This window comes from Lissotriton helveticus, chromosome 10 (genome assembly GCF_964261635.1).
Source record: "Lissotriton helveticus chromosome 10, aLisHel1.1, whole genome shotgun sequence".
NCBI lineage: Eukaryota > Metazoa > Chordata > Amphibia > Caudata > Salamandridae > Lissotriton > Lissotriton helveticus.
In genome coordinates this window covers 1,120,118,985-1,120,144,886 of record NC_136071.1, presented here as the reverse complement: position 1 = coordinate 1,120,144,886, position 25,902 = coordinate 1,120,118,985, and the positions used below count along the sequence as shown (strand labels likewise).

Genomic DNA, 25,902 nt, shown 5'->3' with positions numbered 1-25,902 from the left:
ATTTTTTGGAACAGACGTTAGCTTTAAGCCACAACCAACATCAGATGTGCTTACCCTTTACCTAATTTAGCATGGAGTAATACTTGCCCGCTAACCTTTACTAATTTGGAAATGGTGCACCATATAACCCTATAACTTTTGCCATGCACAACCCCACTTGCTTCCAGAACTTAAGCTTTTCCCATGCTATGCACCCACACATCTTCACACAGAAACCCTATGCTGTATATGACTTTGCTGTTACTCACGAATGAGGTCACCATGTATGTTATTTAAGATGTCATCAATGATGTAACTTAACATGTCATGAGTGATGAAACATGTGAGGTGACAAGCAGTGCCTGTTATCTCGGGAAACTATGACTGGTGAATTTCAGTAGTTTTTTTTATTTTTCAATGTTAGTTTTTATATTATTTCAACACCTAAGTATAATATATAACTACAACTTTGGATTTTTCAATAAAGGTCTATATTTTTTCATTTAAGGTAAGATCTTATTAATATAACTAAATATAATGTTACTTTAGCCTTTCTTTTTTTTCAATGAAAATAACACACACACACACTCCGGTGTAACCATGATAAACAAAACAAAACTGCTTTGCTGTGAAAGGTAAAGATGTGAAAGGGAATTTAATGTGTCTGACAAAGTGCAATTCAGTCACTTTTAGGTATATTGACAGTTGTGGAGGAGAGACCCTAGGGGGAATCAGGGCAAACAAAGGTGGGGCATGGGCCCCATCAAGACCCCTCTCTAGAGACGTCAGTGGCACTCCCTCAGTAAACAAACAGAATCCACTCCTTGAGTTTTGGGTGTATCCTCCACAGTGGGGAACACCCTTCTTGTTTTTAGGTCCCCTCACACACCAACAGGCCCCTTGGTGTCATGCTTCATCATCGGGGTCATCGTACCCCTCTACGGGGTACGGCGTGCTGCGACCTACGGATACGCGGGAGCACTTGGTAAACTATGTGTGGTGCGGATGAGGGGGTTATTTTTAGATATGTGAGTGTCTAGTGGGGTTTAGATAATAGTGAAAGTTAAAAAAGGACCTGGCTCGTGGGGTGACTAAAAAATATTTAATAAGCCCCCGGGCTGGTGCTGTTAAAATGAAGTGTGGGAGGTTGTGACGCTGACAATGTGCGTTACCTCCTCTCTGTGTGCGTCGACATGTTTCGGTGCAAAAAACACCTTCTTCAGGACGGGGTGCACAAATCCCCACCTTACTCACATTTTCCTATCTCATATCAGAATTTCTAATAAAAATTTCTAATAAAACTGAGAAAATATATAGTGCAGGTAAAGCAATGTACCTAGCAAAACGATGTTTTTTAGTCAACCTGTAAAGAAAAGAAGACAATTTTTTTTTCCTGGTAGTCTGCTTCTCCACATCCATGGGCAAAATGACCAATGGTTACAGGTGACAAACTACAACTACAAATTGTGCTTATAGTGGGGACATTTTTTTTTTTACGAAAAGGACAAACTAGACTCACTAACATAGAACATAAAACACACACTTTTTTTGTATCATAGTCATGGTGTTGAAACGTGGTTTTCGAGCGTGACAACATTAATGGTAAATAGATATGAGCAAGATTGTATTGTGCCCCTGTGGAAGAAGAGAAAAAGTTTCATGCTATTACATATTCACAACATACTGTTTTGAAGTTGATGAAAAAGCCTCATGAGCCAAGTGTCAGGATCTGGTATGCTATTTAGCACCTATTTGAAAAAGAGGGATATTCAGATCCCCATTGTACTTACATTAACGTCGAGAAGAAATTAGTCGCGGTTTTAGACCCATACTACTCACGATTTCTGTAAGGAAATTCCTCCCGATCGATGCCTTCATGGCTCCGGTGATAATGCCAGAAGGAGTTTCGAGGCCGGGTTTTTATACCCTTTCCCGCGGCAGAATTAATTGTTTGATTGAATGATTGGGATTTCCTTATGCTCATATAAGGATGTTTGCCGGTTCTGCTCGCGACTGGTTGAGTAAGCGTGTTCAATTCGTGCATGCGCCCATGTGCGTGTTTGTATCCTTGTTGCGCGCATGCGCATATGTGTGCGTTTTTTTCTCCGTTATGCGCAGGCGCGTATGTGTCTATTCCTAGTGATCAGCGTTCATGTTCTTATCACAGTGGACTTCTTTTTAATGCGGCTTGGGAAGGCGGTGTTTACTGAAATGCGCGCCTGTCATAATGTTGTTCCTGTGCTTCTGGCTGCGTGTGTGTAGTGGTTAAACACACAAATGGATCTTTGTCATAACTTACAAAAAAACAGTAGTTCTTCCTAAAAATAAATGCGGTAGGTTTCAGTAGTATGTTTCAGAGAATGGTTAGGCGATGTATTAACAGTGTATCTGGACACATTAAGTTATTATCAGTGGGCCCGATTCACAGAACTAACTTAAGACAAAATCCTAAACTTACTACTGTTGGTATTCACAGAAGTTAGGATTTTGTCTTAAGTTTGTCTTAAGACAGACTTAAGACAGACTTAAGACAGACTTAAGACAAAATCCTAACTTAAGTCTGTCTTAAGACAAACTTAAGACAAACTCCTAACTTCTGTGAATACCAAAAGTAGTAAGTTTAGGATTTTGTCTTAAGTTAGTTCTGTGAATTCGGCTCAGTGTTCCCAAGACACTCCACGTGGGAGCGATAGGGGATCTAATGGGAGGTATGACAGTGTATCTGGGCACATTCAGTTAGACCCTTCAGTAATCCAAAGACACTCTACGTAGGAAAGGTAGGTACTCTTCTCGGAGATCGTCTACGTTAACTGACCCCACGGAATGTTGTCATTCAACCCTACGGTGCTAGTCCCAAGTCTAAAAACCCATCTTTGTTCTTTCTCAAAGAGTCCTTGTTCAGATGGGAGCTGCTCAACTACTGTCCACTTAATGTCATTGACACAATGTCCATTTTCAACAAAATGTGTGGCCATTTTTGTTGTTGACTTTTTGCATTGTACGTTGCTCTTGTGCTCCCCAATGCGTATTTTCACTGGTCTCTAGGTCATTCCAATGTACTCCAACCTACAGGGGCAAGTAATCATATAAATTACATTCTTGCTGTTGCAGTTAGTTAGTTTTCGTTTCTCCCATTCGGTACCAATCGCAAAAGTCAGATGTTTACTCTTCTGAGTAAGGTGGCAACTCGCACAATTCCCACATGGGTAGTGGCCTCCCAGACCATGTAGAGGGAGTTGTGAAGTTTGTTGTTGTTTCGGGCGTGTATGCACCAGCATGTCTTTGAGGTTTTTGCCTCGTCTGTGAGCAAAGAGGGGTTTCTCAATGTCTAGACTGCCACTCGTCAGGATGCGCCAATGTTTGTTCAGGAGTTTAGAAACTTCATTGGTTTGGGAGCTATAGGTAGTCACGCAGATAGGTCTGGTGGCTACCTGATTAGTCTGGGTTTTGTTTTCCAGTAGTGCTTCCCAATGGTTGTTTCTTGCCCTTTTCATAGCGTTGTTGATGATTCTCTCTGGGTACTGCCTTTTCTGTAATTTGACTTTCAAATCCTGTGCTTGTGCCTTGTAATACTGGATTTGAGTGCAGTTTCGTCTCAGTCGCAGGAATTGTCCATATGGCGAATTGGTTCGTAAATGCCGCGGATGGAAGCTATCATAGCGAAGGAGACAGTTCCTCGCTGTTGGCTTGAAGTGAGTATTGGTATATAGTTTACCATCCCTTGGAAAGATGTTTAGGTCAAGGAACACCAGCGTCTCCCTTAAAACTATGGGTGAACCTAAGGAAACGGTTCTGCATTTTCAGCCAGACCATGAACTTTGATACAGACTCTTGGTCACCATGCCATATCACAAGAACATCATCGATGTATCTCCTCCAGGTGTTTATGTGATGTCTATATGGGTTATTGGCGTGTAGGATTCTCGTGCTTTCCAAATGGTGCACGTACAGACCCGCCAGCGAATGTGCTGCCCATGCTGGTGTCATGGCATTGGAGGTAGAGGGTCCCCTCATACTCGAAAAAGTTTCTGGTTAATGCCAGTGTGATGCACTCCATTACCACGCTCCTAGGGGTCTGGTATTTCCAGTTGGCACTGTACAGAACCTCCTCAATGATAGCTATGGTTTCATCATGAGGGAGGCTCGTGTAGAGGCTCTCCACGTCTAGGCTAAGCAATAGTTGGCTGTCTCGATCGAAAGTAAGTGCTTGTAATAGTTGTAGGACCGATTTTGTGTCCTTGAGGTATGTGTTCGTCCCTTGTACTAAGGGACGTAAAAAGGCATCAGAGAATTTTGATAGGGGCTCAAGGATGGAGCCTATCCCTGAAACAATCGGTCTGCCGGGCGGATTTTCCAGGTTTTTATGGATTTTAGGGATGCAGTAGAAATAAGGTGTCTTCGGTGTTTTCTGGACTAAAAATTCAGCCTCCTTTTTTGACAGCCAATTATGTGCCAGGGCCTCCTCTACCATAGCTCCGATGGTGATCCTGATGGATTCTGCTGGATCTTGGGGTAGGCTGGTATAGTCACGTTGGTCAGATAACAACCTAAGGCATTCTTTTCTGTAGGCTGCTGTAGTCTGGATCACTATCGCTCCCCCTTTGTCAGTGGGCTTGATAGTTATGTCCCGGTTGTTGGCCAATTCGCGGGCCAGGAACGTACTTATCCTTTGTATAAGGGTATGCAATTTCCGGGGTAAAGCGATCTTTATCTGTTTGTTTATTTACATATGTCCGGGGAGAACGAATCCATTTCGATGTACTTTCTCTCTCTCTCCCCCCCTTGTTTGTTGACAATATATAGGCAGCGCACAGCTGCGGGAGTCCCCTTTCTCCCACTAGTATCACTGACTCACCCCATTTAAACACACACATCAGCCGTATACATATACCCACAGCACGATGGAGTCTGAACATGGACTCACGTTTGGCGAGGACGAAATTGACGAAAATTTTGGTGGCGGTTAACCAATTTGAAGGCCTCAGTAGTACAGATCCAGGACTGAGTGTGGCCGATTGGGATGAGATGACGAATCTTAGGAAGACCCAGATCAAAGCGGCTCTCCATGGTCTCCTGATGACCGAATATCTGCGAAATAAGATTGCGCCCCAAGGGCTTTTGGTTAAGAACGAACCTTTCTTCTTTCAAACAGACAAGGTCTTTAAAAAGGAATGGTCACTAATCTCGTGGCACTGCACACGGGATTGGTTAGTACTAATCATAAAAACAGCGAAACGAATCACACAGGAGTTGAAAATTGACATCCAAAAGATTGAGGTACAATTAAAGACTTACATCAAACCCCCTGAACTAAAAAGAAGATTGGATGAATTAAACCAACAAATGTCGGATTTTGAAGCTACACTCAAACAAAGTAAATTCAAGACACTAGGGAAAGATAAAGATCGCTTTACCCCGGAAATTGCATACCCTTATACAAAGGATGACTACGTTCCCCGCAACGCCAACAGCGACGTCGACAGCGAAGGTTCGGATAGCGGATCATCGGGGTCCAGTACCGGTAGCAACCCTAGATATAATGGCACACAGAGACTAAGAGGCCAACAATACCCAAGACAAAGAGGATGGAGGGTTTACCAACCGCAACCTTTCTATTCCCAATATGGGGGTCCAGCCCCTTTTCCACCATTTAACTATGGCCCACCGCCACCAAGCCATATGTACCCACAGTGGGGAAGTGAATACGACAATGGATTTTTTCAGAACCAGCCTTTTTTAGCCTCACGCCCTGGACCGCGTCGAGGCCGAAACGAAAAGGAAACACAGTGCTGTGGCAGGATCCGATCCAAACGGACCCACGGATGAACACCAGGAGCATGACGGGGCCCCTACCAGAGAACCCATCAACCAGCCGGAGGGGGACCTAGTAATAAACATCACCCCATGGGAACTAACTAATACCCAAAAAGATGTCTTGAACAAAGGGTTGGGCTTCGTCCCCACCAACAAATTGGACCTATTCAAATTACACACTGAAGTACAAGAATTCATCCGAAAGATAAAATTACAGGTGTTCTTTGAAGGAAAAGAAAAACCCATGGAAACCGACACAGGCCTAAGACCAAAATCATCCTTTGTCCCACCAGACAATACACTGTCCATTGAGGTTCTGGCCTATGAAAATGCCGTGATGACCGAACTCAAAGCTCTGGACAGAGAGAATCGTCAGATCTTCCACAATACTAACCGTCACGAACATGAAGCCATCCGCGAATTGGCCAACAACCGGGACATAACTATCAAGCCCGCTGACAAAGGGGAAGCGATAGTGATCCAGTCTACAGCAGCCTACAGAAAAGAATGCCTCAGGTTGTTATCTGACCAACGTAACTATGCCAGCCTACCCCAAGATCCAACAGAATCCATCAGGATCACCATCGGAGCTATGGTAGAGGAGGCCCTGGCACATAATTGGCTGTCAAAAAAGGAGGCTGAATTTTTAGTCCAGAAAACACCGAAGACACCTTATTTCTACTGCATCCCTAAAAGCCATAAAAACCTGGAAAATCCCCCCGGCAGACCGATTGTTTCAGGGATAGGCTCCATCCTTGAGCCCCTATAAAAATTCTCTGATGCCTTTTTACGTCCCTTAGTACAAGGGACGAACACATACCTCAAGGACACAAAATCGGTCCTACAACTATTACAAGAGCTTACTTTCGATCCAGACAGCCAACTATTGCTTAGCCTAGACGTGGAGAGCCTCTACACGAGCCTCCCTCATGATGAATCCATAGCTATCATTGAGGAGGTTCTGTATAATGCCAACTGGAAATACCAGACCCCTAGGAGCGTGGTAATGGAGTGCATCACGCTGGCATTAACCAGAAACTTTTTCGAGTATGAGGGGACCCTCTACCTCCAATGCCATTGCACCAGCATGGGCAGCACATTCGCGCCGAGCCTGGCGGGTCTGTACGCGCACCATTTGGAAAGCACGAGAATCCTACATGCCAATAACCCATATAGACATCACATAAACACCTGGAGGAGATACATCGATGATGTTCTTGTGATATGGCATGGTGACCAAGAGTCTGTATCCAAGTTCATGGTCTGGCTGAACCTGCAGAACCGTTTCCTTAGGTTCACCCATACAGTTTCAAGGGAGACGCTGGTGTTCCTTGACCTAAACATCTTTCCAAGGGATGGTAAACTATATACCAATACTCACTTCAAGCCAACAGCGAGGAACTGTCTCCTTCGCTATGATAGCTTCCATCCGCGGCATTTACGAACCAATTTGCCATATGGACAATTCCCGCGACTGAGACGAAACTTCACTCAAATCCAGGATTACAAGGCACAAGCACAGGATTTGAAAGTCAAATTACAGAAAAGGCAGTACCCAGAGAGAATCATCAACAACGCCATGAAGCACTACTGGAAAACAAAACCCAGACTAATCAGGTAGCCACCAGACCTATCTGCGTGACTACCTATAGCTCCCAAACCAATGAAGTTTCTAAACTCCTGAACAAACATTGGCGCATCCTGACGAGTGGCAGTCTAGACATTGAGAAACCCCTCTTTGCTCACAGACGAGGCAAAAACCTCAAAGACATGCTGGTGCATACACGCCCGAAACAACAACAAACTTCACAACACCCTCTACATGATCTGGTAGGCCACTACCCATGTGGGAATTGTGCGAGTTGCCACCTTACTCAGAAGAGTAAACATCTGACTTTTGCGAATGGTACCGAATGGGAGCAACGAAAACTAACTAACTGCAACAGCAAGAATGTAATTTATAAGATTGCTTGCCCCTGTAGGTTGGAGTACATTGGAATGACCAAGAGACCAGTGAAAATACGCATTGGGGAGCACAAGAGCAACGTACGATGCAAAAAGACAACGACAAAAATGGCCACACATTTTGTTGAAAATGGACATTGTGTCAATGACATTAAGTGGACAGTAGTTGAGCAGCTCCCATCTGAACAAGGACTCTTTGAGAAAGAACAGAGATGGGTTTTTAGACTTGGGACTAGCACCATCGGGTTGAATGACAACATTCCGTGGGGTCAGTTAACGTAGACGATCTCCGAGAAGAGTACCTACCTTTCCTATGTAGAGTGTCTTTGGATTACTGAAGGGTCTAACTGAATGTGCCCAGATACACTGTCATACCTCCCATTAGATCCCCTATCGCTCCCACGTGAAGTGTCTTGGGAATACTGATAATAACTTAATGTGTCCAGATACACTGTTAATACACCGCCTAACCATTCTCTGAAACATACTACTGAAACCTGCCGCATTTATTTGTAGGAAGAACTACTGTTTTTTTGTAAGTTATGACAAAGATCCATTTGTGTGTTTAACCACTACACACACGCAGCCAGAAGCACAGGAACAACATTATGACAGGCGCGCATTTCAGTAAACACGGCCTTCCCAAGCGGCCTTAAAAAGAAGTCCACTGTGATAAGAACATGAACGCTGATCACTAGGAATAGACGCATACGCGCCTGCGCATAACGGAGAAAAAAACGCACACATATGCGCATGCGCGCAACAAGGATACAAACACGCACATGGGCGCATGCGCGAATTGAACACGCTTACTCAACCAGTCGCGAGCAGAACCGGCAAACATCCTTATATGAGCATAAGGAAATCCCAAGCATTCAATCAAACAATTAATTCTGCCGCGGGAAAGGGTATAAAACCCGGCCTCGAAACTCCTTCTGGCATTATCACCGGAGCCACGAAGGGATCGATCGGGAGGAATTTCCTTACAGAAATCGTGAGTAGTATGGGTCTAAAACCGCGACTAATTTCTTCTCGACGTTAATGTAAGTACAATGGGGATCTGAATATCCCTCTTTTTCAAACAGGTGCTAAATAGCATACCAGATCCTGACACTTGGCTCATGAGGCTTTTTCATCAACTTCAAAACAGTATGTTGTGAATATGTAATAGCATGAAACTTTTTCTCTTTTTCCACAGGGGCACAATACAATCTTGCTCATATCTATTTACCATTAATGGTGTCACGCTCGAAAACCACGTTTAAACACCATGACTATGATACAAAAAAATTGTGTGTTTTATGTTCTGTGTCAGTGAGTCTAGTTTGTCATTTTCGTAAAAAAAAAAATTCCCCACTATAAGCACAATTTGTAGTTATAGTTTGTCACCTGTAACCAATGGTCATTTTGCCCATGGATGTGGAGAAGCAGACTACCAGAAAAAAAATTGTTGTCTTCTTTTCTTTACAGGTTGACTAAAAAACAAAGTTTTGCTAGGTACATTGCTTTACCTGCACTATATATTTTCTCACTTTTATTAGAAATTTTTATTAGAAATTCTGATATGAGATAGGAAAATGTGAGTAAGGTGGGGATTTGTGCACCCCGTCCTGAAGAAGGTGTTTTTTGCACCGAAACATGTCGACGCACACAGAGAGGAGGTAGCGCACAATGTCAGCGTCACAACCTCCCACACTTCATTTTAACAGCACCAGCCCGGGGGCTTATTAAATATTTTTTAGTCACCCCACGAGCCAGGTCCTTTTTTACCTTTCACTATTTTCTAAACCCCACTAGACACTCACGTATCTAAAAATAACCCCCTCATCCGCACCACACATAGTTTACCAAGTGCTCCCGCGTATCCATAGGTCGCGGCACGCCGTACCCCGTAGAGGGGTACGATGACCCCGATGATGAAGCATGACACCAAGGGGCCTGTTGGTGTGTGAGGGGACCTAAAAACAAGAAGGGTGTTCCCCACTGTGGAGGATACACCCAAAACTCAAGGAGTGGATTCTGTTTGTTTATTTAAATATGTCCAGGGAGAACTAATCCATTTCGATGTACTTTCTCTCTCTCTCCCCCCTTGTTTGTTGGCACTCCCTCAGTAACCAGGATCCCTTCAGCTGCTAGAAACAGTAAATGAACAGTGAGAGCCCCCCTTTACTAAAGAGGTGGTTAGACAAGTTATCTGACTTGAAAAGAGCACACTGCATGAATTCCTTCTTTAGTTAATATTATCAAGAATAAGTGTGTGAACAACCCTGGCAGATCCAGATCATCAACTGCCAGGACTGTCTTCAACAACTACCAACCTTCTACATTCTACATTCCCATCAACAACATGTTGCTAAGCTACTACTACATAGACCTACCATATGCATATAACATCTACTACCAACATGCAACACAGCTAACAGTGCTAAAGTCGGAACTAGTAGTATGAACTCCCTGTAGGCCTATGTTTTATAGATGGTGTAGTTTCTAACATCAGTGCTAACTTATTGTTGTCAAGATGTATACATATGCAGAAGTCATTGTTTGATGTTAATATCTCAGGTGTTTCCCTTCCGAGACACCTACGGGTATTTGCGCACTCTATAAATCGTTAAAAATAAATAAAATAAAAAATAAAAAATAAATAAATCTGTTGTTGTTTTGCATTTTCTCGGCACAGATTAATAGCTTTAAATTGTCTAGTAGAAGTACTTGTGTTCATGTGGGAGGATGCAAATAACATGCTTTTCGCATGAACTGAGTTAGTCATTCGTACAGTTTATGCTTAGTAATGTAAGTGAGCTTAAGAATGATGATGGGTTCAAACCAGATCTGTGACGGGGCTGAGTGTCTGAAAAGTTTCAGCGCTCCGTCTATCAGCTCCTTGTGTCTGCTTTGCTCGCCCTATGTTGGCAGGGTATTCACAGACGTAGGTCCCTGGCTCACTTTGCCACTGGATTCAAGCTAGCCTGGCTGATGAGGGCTGTTAGCCCAAAGCCGGTCCTAGGATTCTTGTTTCCAGTCCAGGCAAGACATGGCTTGGCTGTTCGGGATGGGCTGTTCCCATGAGACACAGGGTCAGAAGACTGATTTGCATATAGCTGTGCCGTAACTGGGGTGACGAAGTGGGCTAAAGAACGATGATGGATTCAATCCAGATCTGTGACTTGGGGTGAGGTTCTGAAAAGTTTCAGCATTCCGCCCATCATCTCCTTGTGTTTGCATTGTTCTGGATACTTCTTTCACTGAAATGAAATTGAAATTGAAGCCTATGCTAAGTGCACTTTACATATTGGAAGCAAATGTATTCCCTGTCCTCTTGGCAAAAATGTGTGAATTAGTGGTACTGATTAGATGTTGTTTGCACAGCTGTCTGCACAGTCCTATTGCTACCCCTTCTTGAAATACACGAGGAATCTTAAATGTGCATTACCACTAGAAAGCATGCTAATCATTAGCGCCTGTTATATTAAGTTGCTTAACTCCGTACTTAAGTACGTCATATGCAGAAAGACATCCTTTGTTTGTTTACCAGTATTGTCAAAGTCAGAAGGACTAGATTTAATGTGCTAAATATCATTTGTATATGCAATGCATACAAACATGCCAATGCTTATTTGTGGTTGCTTCTGCCACACTTAATTTCACAACTCTTCTGGTACTAACCTCCACCTCCGTGCCCCCATCAACCTCTTTCCCCTCCCATAAAACAAAAAAACAAAGGTTGCTGAGACGGCAGCCGATGCCCTGGGGTGTTTTCACACCTGTTTTTGTTTTAAGCCCATCTTTGTGAAAGGGGGCTGCTGCCTGCAGTTGAGTTTTAGCGAGCCTCTTAAGGGAGAGCTCTCAGTGCGGAGCAGCTAGGCTTGGTTTGGGTGAATTCCCTTGAATATTGTTACCTGCCTTGTGGTCTGTTTCCACTTTTGCATTGTGGTTGTTTGCATTGTCGCTTTCAGTACACCCTCTGCCCATCGTGAGCCAGGTTGGAACAGAATACATTTTCTCCCCTGCTTGCTCCAGTTCTGGAGCGCATTCTGCTATCTCAGTTAGGTACCAAGTTACTGTGCAGGGGGGGAAATGAGCAGCTAATGCGCTTCCTTCTGCTCGGGGGTGGAAAGACACAGCGCTCCTGGCTGCACTTGTTCATCCCTCTCCAGAGCTGCAGTTTGATGGCAGCAATTTCAGATTTCACCTGGCCATCTCTTTTGGAAGTATTTTTCAGTTTCTATTCATAAATACAGGAAAAGGAAATCAAGTTTTCCGTCTGTATTTATGTGTGAAAATCAGTTTAACCCGTTGACCGCGGCGCGAATTCTGCAGGTGATTTATGAGTGGGCGTGGTTCGGACGGCCCCCGGCCGTCCTCCGCACACGCCCACCGTGACGTTGGATGGACGTCCGACGCACGCACCGGGGTAAACGGAAAACCGGGAGCCTTAGTTATAAATAAGTAAATGTCACCTTGTACTTGAAATCAAAAATTACGAAGATAAGATTATTCCTCGTTTTCAGAGACCAAGGTGTATAATGTTTCTTAGGGTTTGGTTTACTGTGATGTTTGTGCTGAACAAAAGTTCACTTTCAGAAATAGTGCCTCACTCCTAATGAATACATACATCACAGTCTCTGTTAGATCAATGTCAGCAGAATTTTGGAGGACTGTTTAGTATAAAAAAAGATGGTAAAACAGCCAAAAGAAGAAAAAAAAAATAACTTCACCAGTTGATTAGATTAAAATGTGGGATTCCCATTAGTGACAGCCAAAGAGTTTTGTATCAGGTTGGGCCCTCATAAGGTTACAGGGAGGCATTTGGAATGACCACATCAAGAGGTCAAGGTGGGAGTGGAGAAATGATTTAGCCCTGTATTTTCAAACGTATGTCTTTGAGCTTACCTTAAGGCCTGGAGAGAGCACCTCTTTCTTGTGGATCTGGACAAATGCAATGGCTATGATGACAGCAATGCTAATAAGCAGAAACAGGAAGGCAACCACTACTGGAGTCTTTGAAGGCATCCCACCAGCACCTGGAATGATAAAACATTGCATGAGCAGTTTATAGTGCACCTCAATGTGCAACATTCTGTATTATGCCATTTAGGGAAGGATCTCACAATTGGCATTAGGTGGCCCATCTTCATGGTATTTACTCCCCAATCTGCATTCCAGTAAAATCCTACTTAATCTGAGCACACCCCTTTGCGTTCATTAGCCCGCCACCTCCATGTTATGCCTCATACATTCTGGTGCTTCCAGCTACTAAGATATTAGTAACTTAAGCTTGTGACTCCTATGCCCACCAGCATCAGTTTTAATACTGCTTTATGGGGTAACTATTTCAAATATGTAGCCGAGGTAACTTACCAACATGCCAAATGGGCTGGCAAGGATCTCTCAAATCACTAAACTCTGAAATGTCTCTCTGGCACCAAGAGAGTCAAACAGGCCCAGAATGGGGGGAGGGTTAAAAGGAATGAGGGGTAGCATATACATATTATGCATCCAACAAGCTCTTAGAGGCGGTCTTCTGCTCAAGTTTCATAAATGCTACCCAATGGCTTTTAATTTCCCTTAAATGGGGCAATCATCAGACGAATGACCAACAACAGGCCCACAGCCCTGCCACTACGGCAAAGATCCAGCTGCTTCAGCAAAACTCCAACTGTGCACCATGAGGCACTCCCAGCTGGCTCCATCTGGGAAAAGAAGCACAATCTCACTGGGCATCACATGGACCACTCACAACTCCTGGGAATCAGATCTTTCTGTGGAGTTTGTAATTCTTGGCTTCTCTGTAGCTCCACCTTACCTAAGTTCAGAAACACAAGAACCTTTGATCCTCTCGCAGAATGTAATAATGAATCACATTTTATTTTCAGCTTTACTAAAGATGAGACTGCCTTCTCTTGAGTCCTTCACAACCTCCACATCTTTGGGCCAGTCCTCCCTCAATGCTTGCTTGCTAAAGAAGCCCCTTTCCATGATGGCTTTTGGATGCTAGATTTCATTTGCTAAACAGAGCAGGGAAAGCAGATTTGTAGGAAAGTGAGGAATGTGTAAACTATTTGGGGATTGATTTATGGTACTTATCATCATCAACATAATAAATATTTATTGTGGAATAAAATGACATCCTTAAAAACAACAGAAGAAATATAAAAACACATTTCATCAACTAGCAGTTAAAAATCTAAACTAATCTACTTTAGAATTATCACAATTAGGAACCCTACCCTTTTTTGGTGCTGGTTGCAGACAGCTGAAGCTCTTTTTTGTTGAAGGCTCTGATACATTAAAATATATACATATTGTGTAAGTCGGGGCAGCCATTTGAACTTGATTGGGTGTTTTTTGGTCCATTTCCTTTCCCTGCCTCCTATGCAATAGGTTTCCGATCCATTATTTGTTTGTCCAACCTATGGAGCATTTCTTCTTTACTTTGTTTTGATTGTATAACTTGGTTTATTCCACTGCTTACATTCAGAGAGCTACATTTTTCTTATTCTTATGGCACTCCATGGTAGTGCATGTATTTTTGTGTGCTACTTACCCCCTGAAATCCGTCCCCTTTTCTGTCTTACCGCGCCAAAAGCTCTTTGCATCCCCTGCAAGCTTTTTTTAAAACTCTCCTAACAAATTACACCCGATACTCGTTTGCTCCACTACACCTTCTATTCACATTCTTTGTTTCTCAAAGGCTGCCTTTTTGGAGGCCTGGCAGCTGCTACAAGTCAAGTCCTTTCTTTTTCATGAGCTTTTATACATATTATGATTACCACATCATAACGTATGAACTCACATGCATGGTGATACATGTATGTGTATTTGTCATCATGAGGAGGCCATCAAAGCGTCATGACGTATAAGTGGGCATGCATGAAGATCCATGCACGCATATGCAAAATCATGCCTTTGTTTTTGCTCATGCTGAAAAGCATCAGCAAGACAGGCAAAGCCAGTAGGTCTGCACTGACAATGCTAAAAGGCGAGACCGCTTCCCTTGGTCAATGCTTGCGAATACAGTGTCTAAAATACAATATTTAATACCAGTTGCAGAATTGTATAAAGTGCACACATCTCACCAAAATTTCTATTTACCTTGGGGGTTACTTGAGCAGAAAGTGGAGAGCACCTCTTGTGATCTAATTTATTATTATGTTTATGTTGGATTGGTGTACTTTGTCGAGTACTCTGTATTGCATTACAGTTGCTTTCGTGTATAATGAATATTTGAATAAAGAAATGTATAATAAAAAAATAAAAAGAACACTTTTGCGGAAACGTTCCTCAAGAGCACGAAAGATTTTCCAAAGAGCCACCGTAGGAGATTAGACTGAAAAAACCAACAACTGACAGTCTGAAGGACTCCACAGCACCATCTATTTATCAACATTCTCTTTTTAAAGAGGCTGGGAAGCTGCACACATATAAACCAACCTAAATATAGTAAGGCATTAAAAATCAGGATGCACTCATAGTTGATGGAAAAGAGGTCCCACTTGGTGCTATTTTAGCCTGCGCCCAGGATTGATTTACTTCCTCCGTGCTCAGATCCCTGGAGTTGTGAGGAAGCCTTCTCTCCACCATTGGAGTTTGTCTCTTGGCGAGGCTGGCACTGACTACTGTACTACTCCAGGCTCAGGAACCTCTGCACATCTGTAATCCTGTACATGGAAACAGATGTTCGTATAGAAAATAAACCAAACTACAAGTGTGCAGTTCATTTTTCTTCAGCTGGCATGGTGATTAATGGCAGTTCCCAATTATAAATCATCAGACTTTAAGACGTATTTGGAAAATAATGTTTTTTTGTCTAGAGCTTTCTGTAGATGAGCTGCTCCTGCAGAGCTCTGTGCGCGTGCCAAGGCCACTTGATAGGCAGAGAAATGAACCTTGATCTTCAGTATTTATTTATTTATTTTATTTAAGTGCGAATATGATCCCAAAGGATATCAGAGCGCTTTACAATTTTAGGGAAAGGAGGTAACAGTTGCAGTACAGGCATCAAAAGGAATACTAACCCAAACAAATCAAATATGCATACCAAACAAAAAGGTAACAATCGATAGGGGACAACAACGGTAAGATAATAACTGGTACATAGCGAACTGGGAGGGGAGCAAGTGGTTAGTAAAGAAGAATAACACCCAAAGCAGGACTTAGGGTGTAAGTCCAAAGCATTAAAGCAAAAGACCCGAGACCCATTTAAGGTAGGAACTTGCTCATGAGGAATCTTTTTACTTCCTAATAAAGGCAACCTTGGAGGAGATTCTGCGTATTTCCGGTGGGGGAGAGTTCCAGATCTTCGGGGCAGAGCCGGAGAATGCTCGGTGACAGGTAGTATACGCTGGGCTGGCATTTTTATTGGTGTTAGTCTTTACAAAGTGCTGACCTACCTAGGGAGCAATGGAGCGGTGTATACGAGATGGGGTGAATGGTACACAATATAGGGGATCATTGGATCACGTGCTCCTTGAATAGAGGTGCGTTCAGCTCCCACCGGAAGCGCAGAAGTAACAGGAGCAGCCTGCTGTGGCAGCCATGTTGTCCCAGACCCTTGTGGGTAGGTTGCGAAGTTTTGCCTTCTGTGGCTGTATCATCTGCACCGCTGAACAGACGCAGAACATGGTTATGCGCCGGGTCCCAAGTCCTTCTTAGCATTGTTCATCGTGGTCCAACCAGATGCCTGACACCGAGCAGTCCAAAATGGCGGCAGGCTGGATATCTTCTAAAGTCTATGGCCTACACCCAAGGTTTTAACATCATCTTACCTTCAGTCAGGGGACCTCACAGGCTAATCGGTCAGGATCCCATCCAGTTCTACCTGACCCAGTCTACCCATCCAACTACACACCAGGCGCTCTGCGAGCTGCTCCAGAGCTTTAACATCAACCACCCCATGGTAAACCGAGATCAACCGGGACTTTGCTACAGCGCCATCTGAAGTTCCTCTGTACCCCCAGCGACCCAGCTCAACTACCCTGATATGGTTCTCATTTTGTGAAGTTATTTACAATAAAAAAAGTAAACAAATTTAGATACATTCATGAATCTCTTTTGCTTTGCAATGTAAAGATCACAAGTGCTAAAAATGTAGAGAAAACTATTCACCGACTAACAGCACATCATTAGCACACACAGACTGCCACCCAATGTTATTTATTTATTTAATGAGTTATTTTGTTATTTGCTTGCTTGTTTTTTTAGACGTTGGAGTTTTGTTTTATGTACTTATTCTTTTAGTTCAGGGTTTTGTAAAGCACCAGCTTCAGACAGGAAACAATATTGTTGAACAAATGGCTGCCTTGTATAACAAATACCCTTGCTGCGAGGGTCCCCCGTGGCAGCATGAGACCACTCGCCACATACGGACAGTCATGTCTTGGCTTCAGAGGTGGTGGAACTGCACTCAAAAGGGACTGTGTCATTCTAGAAGGAGGTGGTAGTTCCGGGGGATTAGCGTTTGAAGGGGGAGGTCTCTTTGAAGAGGCTTGTCTTCAGTTTTCTTCTGAAAGTTGCCATATGTGGTTGATTTCAAAGTCCTGAGAAAGTTGGATTCCAGGGGGGCCACATAACCGAGATTGTTCTACCTCTCTGGAACGTGTTATTCATCTGGCACCTGCATTAAATGTTGCTTTGCTAAACCTCTTGCTTTTCTCTGAGGATAGTTTGATAAAAGTGCAGCTAATTATTTAGGTCTTGGTCCTCACCTTTTATGAAAACTGTGGACAGTAGTTAAAGCTTCATCCTTTGTGCCACCAAGAGCCAGAGAGAATCAAGCCAATATGAGCTGATGTTTTCAATTTCAGATTTAGGCTACTTGGTTTTGCAACATCTAAAGTTTAAGGAGATCTTTCTTGGACACTACAGTGTAGACAATTGTTAGCAAGCAAGTAGTGTCAGTTCGATGGAGTGGTTGAGATATCTGAGCCTGCATTGTCTAGGAAGTTGAATTTGCCCAGGAGGGTGGTATGGGCTTGCTGGAGGGATGATGAGGACAGCAGAGAATTTGTCAGTGAACTCCTTGTTCTGCCACTGAGGCCTGTAGATGAGATGGAACGCAGCGGATTGAGTGCAGAGAGTGGGAAGTGACCTATGGTACAGGATCAGAGGATTTATGGATTACAGCGAGGCCTCCATCCTTCTTATGAGTGTGGTCCGCATGATGGGGGCAAGGATATCTAGAATCTGTGATGATGTAGTGGTGACCCATCCTTTTGTGATGACGAGCCTATCAAACTTGTCATAGGTGTGGATGCCTGTTACGCCTGGAGCAGGGAGCGCGTTAGTGAGCAAGAGTCTGATAGTTTGAGTGTGAGTGGTGGTTAGTGGTGTATATGATTTTGGGTCTATGTGTTGTGAGGATGCTTGGAGAGTGTTTATGTGGTCTAGATCTGGGTATTGATAGGTTTCCTTTCCCGACGCCCAACCCATTTACACTTTCACTTACGTTTACGTTTATGAGTTAGCATGATGTGTCTAACAACGATATATATTCATTTTTGCATGTACGTTTATATTCTTCATCTAATATTCATCTATGTGTGTGACATTATTATGTTTCCTTAGCTTAGCCTGTGTGCCACCATTTTGGAGTGTTTCTCTCTGCGTGCGAGTCGCACTCGCTCACCCCTCCCGTAGGAATAGAGAAAGAAATGCTAACGCAGTAGTTTTCCTTTCTCGGCTACTGTGATCGAAACTATAACAAATTCATTATCAGCGGTGTTCTCATGTGCTGGAGACGCTGAGGCCTGGCTCCGTGGCCTTGGGCCGAGATAAGAAATGTTGCCATCACAGGTGCAGATGCCTCTTGTGTGAGGCCATTGTTTGCTCTTCTAGGGGTCCAGTATTTTTCCAGATTGGGCGTGTTTTACTCTAATGTATCCTGTTATAATGTATTGCTGTGTTGGGATGGGTCAGTCCTCTCGGCGCACTCTTAGGGGTGAGGTCGGACGGGGCCCTCTCATATGGGAGTTTGTGGCCTAATAAAATTACCTTGTTTATTCTTCTCCACTGTCCGGCTGACTTATTATTGGGTAACTATAGGTGAGTATGGTAAGTCACTCGTGTGGATTTGAGCCACGCGTATCAGATGGCGCCCGAACAGGAACTCCGCGATAAGGATCTTTCTCACCCGTAAGTGGGTAGCAGAAGACCGGGGACCCTCTGGTCGGCAAGGTGGGTCTGGGTACCCACTTTGATGCCGAGCCTGGTTCTCGTAGCGCTGCCCCACCCTGCTGATCGGGAGAGGTCCCGGTTCATGATCCTGCGCCGGAGTCCGGAAGGCGGAACTTTGGAGCTGACCGTGTTGGTCCTGGCAGCCGGTGGTGGAGAACGGTAGAGGTCGGTACCACGTATAGAAGGTGAGTGGTCCGACTGTTGATTGAGGGAGCGGGGATGCTCCGTGAGACCGGTGTGTCTCTGAGACCGGTGTGTCTCTGGTGATAGGAGGAGCCGGTGTGCTCCTGGGGCTAGTGCGCTCCGGGGAACTCAGGGTGCGAGTGGCGCCCTTACAGACCTAGTGGAGATTGGGTGGACGTTTGTTTTGTCATCCGACCGGATGGTACTGCTGTCGAGGCGCGGCTCACTGCGGATGGATTTTGGGACTTACCCGAACCCCTAGGGTATGTGGTTCGCTGGGCACGGGTCCCGGATCTCACGTGGTGCAGTGCGCAGCGATCTGTAGTGCCGCCCGGGAGGCGCATGTGTTCCTCGATTTCGGAACGGTGTGTGCACTGTTCAGTCTGCGGTAGGGTCCAGGTTCCCCAGGACTTGGTCGACGGGCCTCGTCCCATTTTGGTAACACGTGTTTGGTAAGGGTTGTTTTGGCGAAATAAGGAAGTGCGACTACGTGTGTGTGTGTGTGAGTTTTCTGTGGTGATTGTGTGACCTGGGGAAGTGAACGTTTTGTGTTGGTGTGAGATTGAGTGGGTGGCGATGCCGTGTTTTAGTAAACTGCGGTGCTTTGGGTGCTGCTGTGGCGCCTCGGACACTAGATTGGCTGAGAGCCAACCCGCCCCAGTGGAGGGCTCCCCAAATTTCGAGATGTATGTCAAACATGGACTGCCTCCGATTTTGTTTAACACGTTGTGGCATAGATATACGAAGGGAAATGTGGATTTGCAGTGGCCTTTGACTGGTTCTTTTGATGTGGCAAAATTAGATTATTTACAAGACAGATTGTTTGCTAGGTGCAGTCGCCAGAGTATGTTCGATTCCCTGAGAATGTGGCAGAAGGAAGTAAAGGAGCGACAGCTAAGAGAAGAGAAGGCAGCTCAGAAAAGAGCGGCACAGACAATGGCGCAGAAGGCGAGAGAACACACTAAGAGAGAGAATGAGCAGCGGATTGAGCGCGCAGACAGGCTTTTCAGGTTACAGGATAGCAAAAGCTATGTGGTTAGAGAGGAGGAACAAGATGAGATGGAGGACATTTTGAACGCTCGCCCCCCTCCCCCATATGCCCGACAACCCTTGTACCCTCTGTTGACGGGTTCTGCTTCTTCTGCAGTGGTTTCGGTTCCGCAGACAGGTGCCCCTCCCCTATCTGGCGCCCCCACCACCTCCTCCGTTTCCGCTCCAAACTTGTTGGGTGATGTTGAACAAGCCCTGTCTTCTGTCACTTCTTCATTGACGGCGCCCTTGGTCTCCCTCCTGGCGGCGAGCTCACCTGCCTCCTCGGTGCCCCCCCCTGCGCTTCCTACTGTTTCTGCTAGCGCTACCCCTCAAGGTGGGTTGGTGACCCCGGCTCGGGGTGCGGGAAGTGGGCTGCTTACTCAGGTACGGAAGTTGCTCACGCGTTCTGCTGTCGGGTTGGATGAGAAAACGGTGGTGGCTAATCAGGCTTGTCAGTGGGCTAGAAATAATATTTATTCAATTGAGGATATTTGATCCACGATGAAAGATTATGAACCCCTGATGCACAGCATGCTTTATGGCTTATGTCGACAACATTGATAGCGTTGTGGGAACAGGGATATGGTGGGGAGGCACCTGCGATTCTTCATGACATTAAGAATAATGCCTATACAGCTAATACTGGTATGATGGATGTGTTACGCAGTTTGAGGTCCTTGTTGGAGTATAGAAATGAGTTGCCGTCGGCGGGAGAGCCTCGTTTCCCTGGGGTACATCCGATGCGAGAGGTACACCCTATTTTCCTGAGGTGGTAGACCCGGTCACTCATAATGTCACCCGAGTTCGCGCGATGCTCATTTCCAAGAACAATGGGTGTATACACCTTGGAAAAGGAGCGAGGTTTTAGCACTGAAGGCCCAGTTGCCCGATTCGAGAAAGAATCCGACTGCCTATTATAAAGAACTACCAGAAGCAGCTTCCTCGACAGTCATGACTTTAGCAGATGTAGAGTTGCTATGAAAAGTTCGGTGGCACGTTCTCAGGTCCCAGGGGCGGCTCTGTCTGGCAAGAATAATATTTCCGTAGGGTTCTCAGGTACTCCGGTGATTAGCCCCATTTCTAAACCACTTGCCCTTACGATTGGTCCTTTCACTGTTGATTCCCCCTTCCTTCTGACATCGAATTGTGGTGAGAATTTGCTGGGTTTGGATTTACTGAAAAGATTGAATGCTACCATTTACTGTTCTCCAGATGGTGTGTACCTCACGTTGGGTCCTACCGTCGCGCATGCGCAGCAGTGCTTTTCAAAGGATGAGCCCCTCCCAGCTGAGTTTGAGGGGATTCCCGAGAGTCTGTGGGCTAGCAGTGATACCGATGAGGGAAAAATGGATATTGCCCCTGTGTCCAACAAAGTTAAGGTGGGAGCCCGTCTGCCTCGGATACCTCAGTATAAGACATCCAGGGATGGAGAGAAGGCTCTGTTGCAAATAATACAGGACTTGATCCGGTCAGGGGTAGTGGAGGAGACAGACTCTAACAGTTGTAATAGTCCTATTCTCCCGATCCTTAAAAGGCCCTCCGCTGACGCCGGTGATGGTACACCTGATGTCTACCGCTTTGTGATTGATTTACGCCACATTACCAAGGTGGTTGAGCCCCAGTATCCAGTGGTCTCTGATATTACCACGATCTTGATAATGATTCCTCCCTCTGCCAAATATTTCTCTGTTTTGGATTTGAAGAATGCGTTCTTTAGTATCCCTGTGCACCCAGATAGCCGTTACCTATTCGGATTCTCATTGGCTGGCCGAAGTTTTAGATTTTGTAGAATTCCCCAAGGTTATACAGAGAGTCCCAGCATTTATAGTCAGGCTTTGAAGGCACAATTGGATGATTTGGAACTTCCGGAGGGTAATGTTTTATTGCAATACGTAGATGATATTCTCATTGCATCGGACACCGAGGACGGGTGTCGCGAGTCCACTGTTAAACTGTTACACCATTTGGCTCACAAAGGACACAAGGTGTCCCTTCCTAAATTTCAATACTGTCGACAGGAGGTTACCTACTTAGGTCATCTCCTATCGAAGGAGGGGAGGAGGCTGACACCGGAACGCATCAAGGCGATAACTAATATGGCTGTACCTAACACGCAGCGAGAGGTGCGCGCGTTTCTGGGCATAACTTCGTATTGTCGCCAGTGGATACCTAATTATGCCCTACTAACAAAACCCCTTTTGTATCTGACTACTAAAGAGGTGCGCGAACCCCTACCCTGGACTCCATCATGTCAAGAAGCGTTTGAGTTACTAAAAACTGCTTTATGCTCTGCACCTGTTTTGGGAACTCCTGATTACCAGAAGCCTTTTGTGCTTTATGTACACGAGGCGGAAGGTTGCGCGTTGTCTGTCCTAACTCAATGTTTTGGCGGGAAACAGAGACCGTGCGCTTATTTTTCTGCAATGCTTGACAATGTGGCGAGAGCGTTGCCGAGTTGTCTAAGGGCTACAGCGGCTGCTGCAGTTTCAATTAGACAATCGGCTGGGCTCGTCCTGGGGTCAGCTCTAACAGTAATGGTACCGCATGCTGTGGACATTTTATTGAACAAAACACAGACGCAGCATTTAACTAGTGCTCGTCTTACTGGTTATGAGATGACGTTATTTGCACCCCATGTGACGATTAAACAATGTGCTACGCTGAACCCGGCCACATTGATACCTATCCCTTCAGATGAAAAGGATGATGAAGTACATGATTGTTTGTTCCGGACAGAGGAGGAGACAAAGGGGTGGATGGACTTGACAGACACCCCCCTAGACGACCCTGATGGGTAGCTGTATGTTGATGGTTCCTGTTTCAAACTTGCAGACGGTACCTCAACAGCAGCATATGCAGTCACGACTTTGGAAACTGTGGCGGAGACTTCTAGGATTCCGTACCATTCATCTCAGGTTGCAGAAATTATAGCATTGATGCGTGCGTGTGAGTTGAGTGAAGGACTGGGTGTGAATATTTACACTGATAGCCAGTACGCCTTTGGCGTGGCTCATAGTTACGGGCGACTGTGGGCGGAGAGGGGATTTTTGACATCACACGGACAAAGAATTCAGAATGGCCCACTGATACTACGACTATTGACAGCATTGACGCTTCCCAAACAACTGGCAGTGATCAAATGTAGTGCACACAAAGTGGTGGTGGATGATGTAGGAAGAGGAAATGCGTTTGCAGATCAGACAGCTAAGGAGACGGCTAGGACGAAACTCCCACGGATGTTTGTGGCAGGACCAGCTAGGTGGGTGCCAGATGTTACTATGTTTGCGAACTCTGTACAAAGTGTGCGGAACATACAGGAAAAAGCGACTGATGACGAGTTGAGGGCATGGAAGGATGGTGGGGGAAGGTTGGACTCGGATGAATGTTGGACGGATGTGTCAGACAAAAGACGATGGCTACTCCCAGATGCATATGTCCTCCCAGTGGTGACAATGGCCCACGGGCCAGCTCATATTAGTGCTAGGGGAATATGCAAATTGTTAGACCCAGTGTGGAGCAATAAGAACATTTCCAAGGTGGCAACACATTTAGTGCAGCAATGTATGGTTTGTTTGAGACATAATCCTGGCAAGGGAACACCTGTCCCAGTTGGAAATTTTGCCCCTCCATCTTTCTCTTTCGAAGTAATGCAGATGGATTTTATCGAGATGGAGATGGTTAATAACCTTAAATATGTCCTGGTGGTGGTATGCTCATTTAGTAGGTGGGTGGAGGCCTTTCCAACAAAGGATTGTACAGCCATCTCGACAGCTAAAATGCTGATTAAAGAATACTTTTCGAGATACGGCTTGCCCGGGGTGATCTGGAGTGATAATGGCACGTCTTTTAATGCTGAATTAATGAAGCAGATATGTAAAGGATTACAGATATCTAAAAAATTCCACGCAGCACAACACCCTCAGGCTGCGGGTTTGGTTGAGAGATTTAATGGGACCTTGAAACTAAAAATGGCCAAGATACAGGAGAGCACAGGGTTACGCTGGCCAGATGCACTTCCTCTGGCTTTGCTTTCCACTAGAGTTACCGTCAATTCCAAGACCGGAGTTTCCCCCCACAAAGTCATATTTGGCAGACCTGCCAACGTGTGGGGTGTTCCTAGACCTAAATGTTTTTCAGAAATTGAATACCCTTTGTTGATAGATTACCTGTATGCTTCGACTAAAGATCTTCGTTCTGTTCATCAGCAGGTAGCAGACACCCTGAAGCCGCTGCCGGAGGGGCCGGGTCACACCATCCAACCGGGTGATTGGGTAGTCGTAAAAAAGTATCAACGGAAGTCCTGCTTGGAGCCCAGGTGGTCAGAGCCAAGGCAAGTGCTGCTGACCACCCGCACCGCACTTCGAGTTGAGGGTCGGAAGGCATGGACCCATGCCCCGCATGTGAAGAGGGTCCCACTGCCGTATGACGAATGGGTGAAAGGTGGCGTTGCTGATCACGAGTGCGAATCGATCCCTCGATACGTCCCCTTCTCGGATGCTTCACTGAGGGGTGAGGGATCACACGAAAATGAGAAGAGACCAGCTCTGAATGATAGTGGTGAGGCCTCTTCTGTCCGCAGTGAGCAACAATTGACGGATACATCCTCTGCTGTTGACCACCCCATTCTGTTCACAGATCCTGAAGTGCGAGGGAGCACCCGTTATAATCTGCGGCCCAGAAAAGAAAGAAGGAAAAATTGAGCACTGGAAGAAGGGCTGAGATAGGGAATAGGCGTGGACAATGCTGAGGAGGATAGTTTAGTTTGACTACAAGCTGCTTCGCGACCGAGTCGTGCCGATGATGTGGGCTTAGGTGCAGAGGTAATTTCCTCGCGCCTCCAAGATTATTGGTTGAGGGCGTTGGTCCCACCCAAGCAGTCTATGGGGACCCTCTACAGCTATTGAGGGGCGGATTGCAACCCATGAACTCTCCCTGTTCCGGTCTCTGACCCTTCAGGTTGTATCTGCTTGACTCCTCAGCCCAACCAGGGCTCCTTTCTAGTTTATGAGCACTATTTAGGTCCTGACGAATTGCCATGACGGCATGAAACATGTTGACCTGATCACCAATGAGGGTTGAACGGGTCTTCCACCCATAGTTTGGTTGAGTCCCCATACCCCTCTTATTTTACACAAGGCAGTTAGCTACATGAATAAAGTGTCCAGAGTAGACTACACTAACCTTTTTTAATACACCTCACCTCACGCTCACTACTTTACCACTTGGGTCCCTCACACTCATTCAATCAAACGGCCAGGAACAAAAGATCTCCGTAAAAGTGTAGCACTAAGTGCTACCCGTCAGGCATTGCAGCGCCGGCTTGACGTAGGAGCAGGAAGCCGATGATGACACGTGACAATTGGCTGGTGATATGACAGCAGTCGTTAAACCAGCCGGTTGTGTGAGGCATCCCTAGTTCCGACAAGGGACACCTGCCCCTGATTTTCACATACAACCACACTCGGAGAGAGGAAGGATTACTAATTTTTCTTTTTTTCTTCTATTCTAATATCACTCCCTAGGGGAACTTTGTGCATTCTTTTTGAATATTGTCTGATGGGACACGCACATTGGACCCCTTTAAATATTGTCCCGCCCTTGTCCCTCCTTTGTTGCTTCCTGAGGATAGTTTAGTGACAGGGATGGACTGCTGGTAAGAGCCCTGGTGCACTTTCGAGACATTGTTAAATGGATCACTAGGATCATGTCTGGGCCCAGATTCGGTGCTCCTGAGTTGCTGTAGTTGTGCAACTC

The 25,902-nt window shown here is 45.3% G+C and overlaps 1 protein-coding gene across 1 annotated transcript in view; it reads right to left on the bottom strand.

Moving 5' to 3' along the window:
• Positions 1-25,902, bottom strand: part of ENTPD3 (ectonucleoside triphosphate diphosphohydrolase 3) — a 184,609-nt gene that overhangs the window by 77,953 nt on the left and 80,754 nt on the right. The window contains exon 2 of the mRNA XM_078663900.1: positions 12,652-12,782. Coding sequence (XP_078520026.1) covers positions 12,652-12,771 — 120 coding nt within the window. The 5' untranslated portion in view covers positions 12,772-12,782. The remainder of the gene's footprint in view (positions 1-12,651; positions 12,783-25,902) is intronic.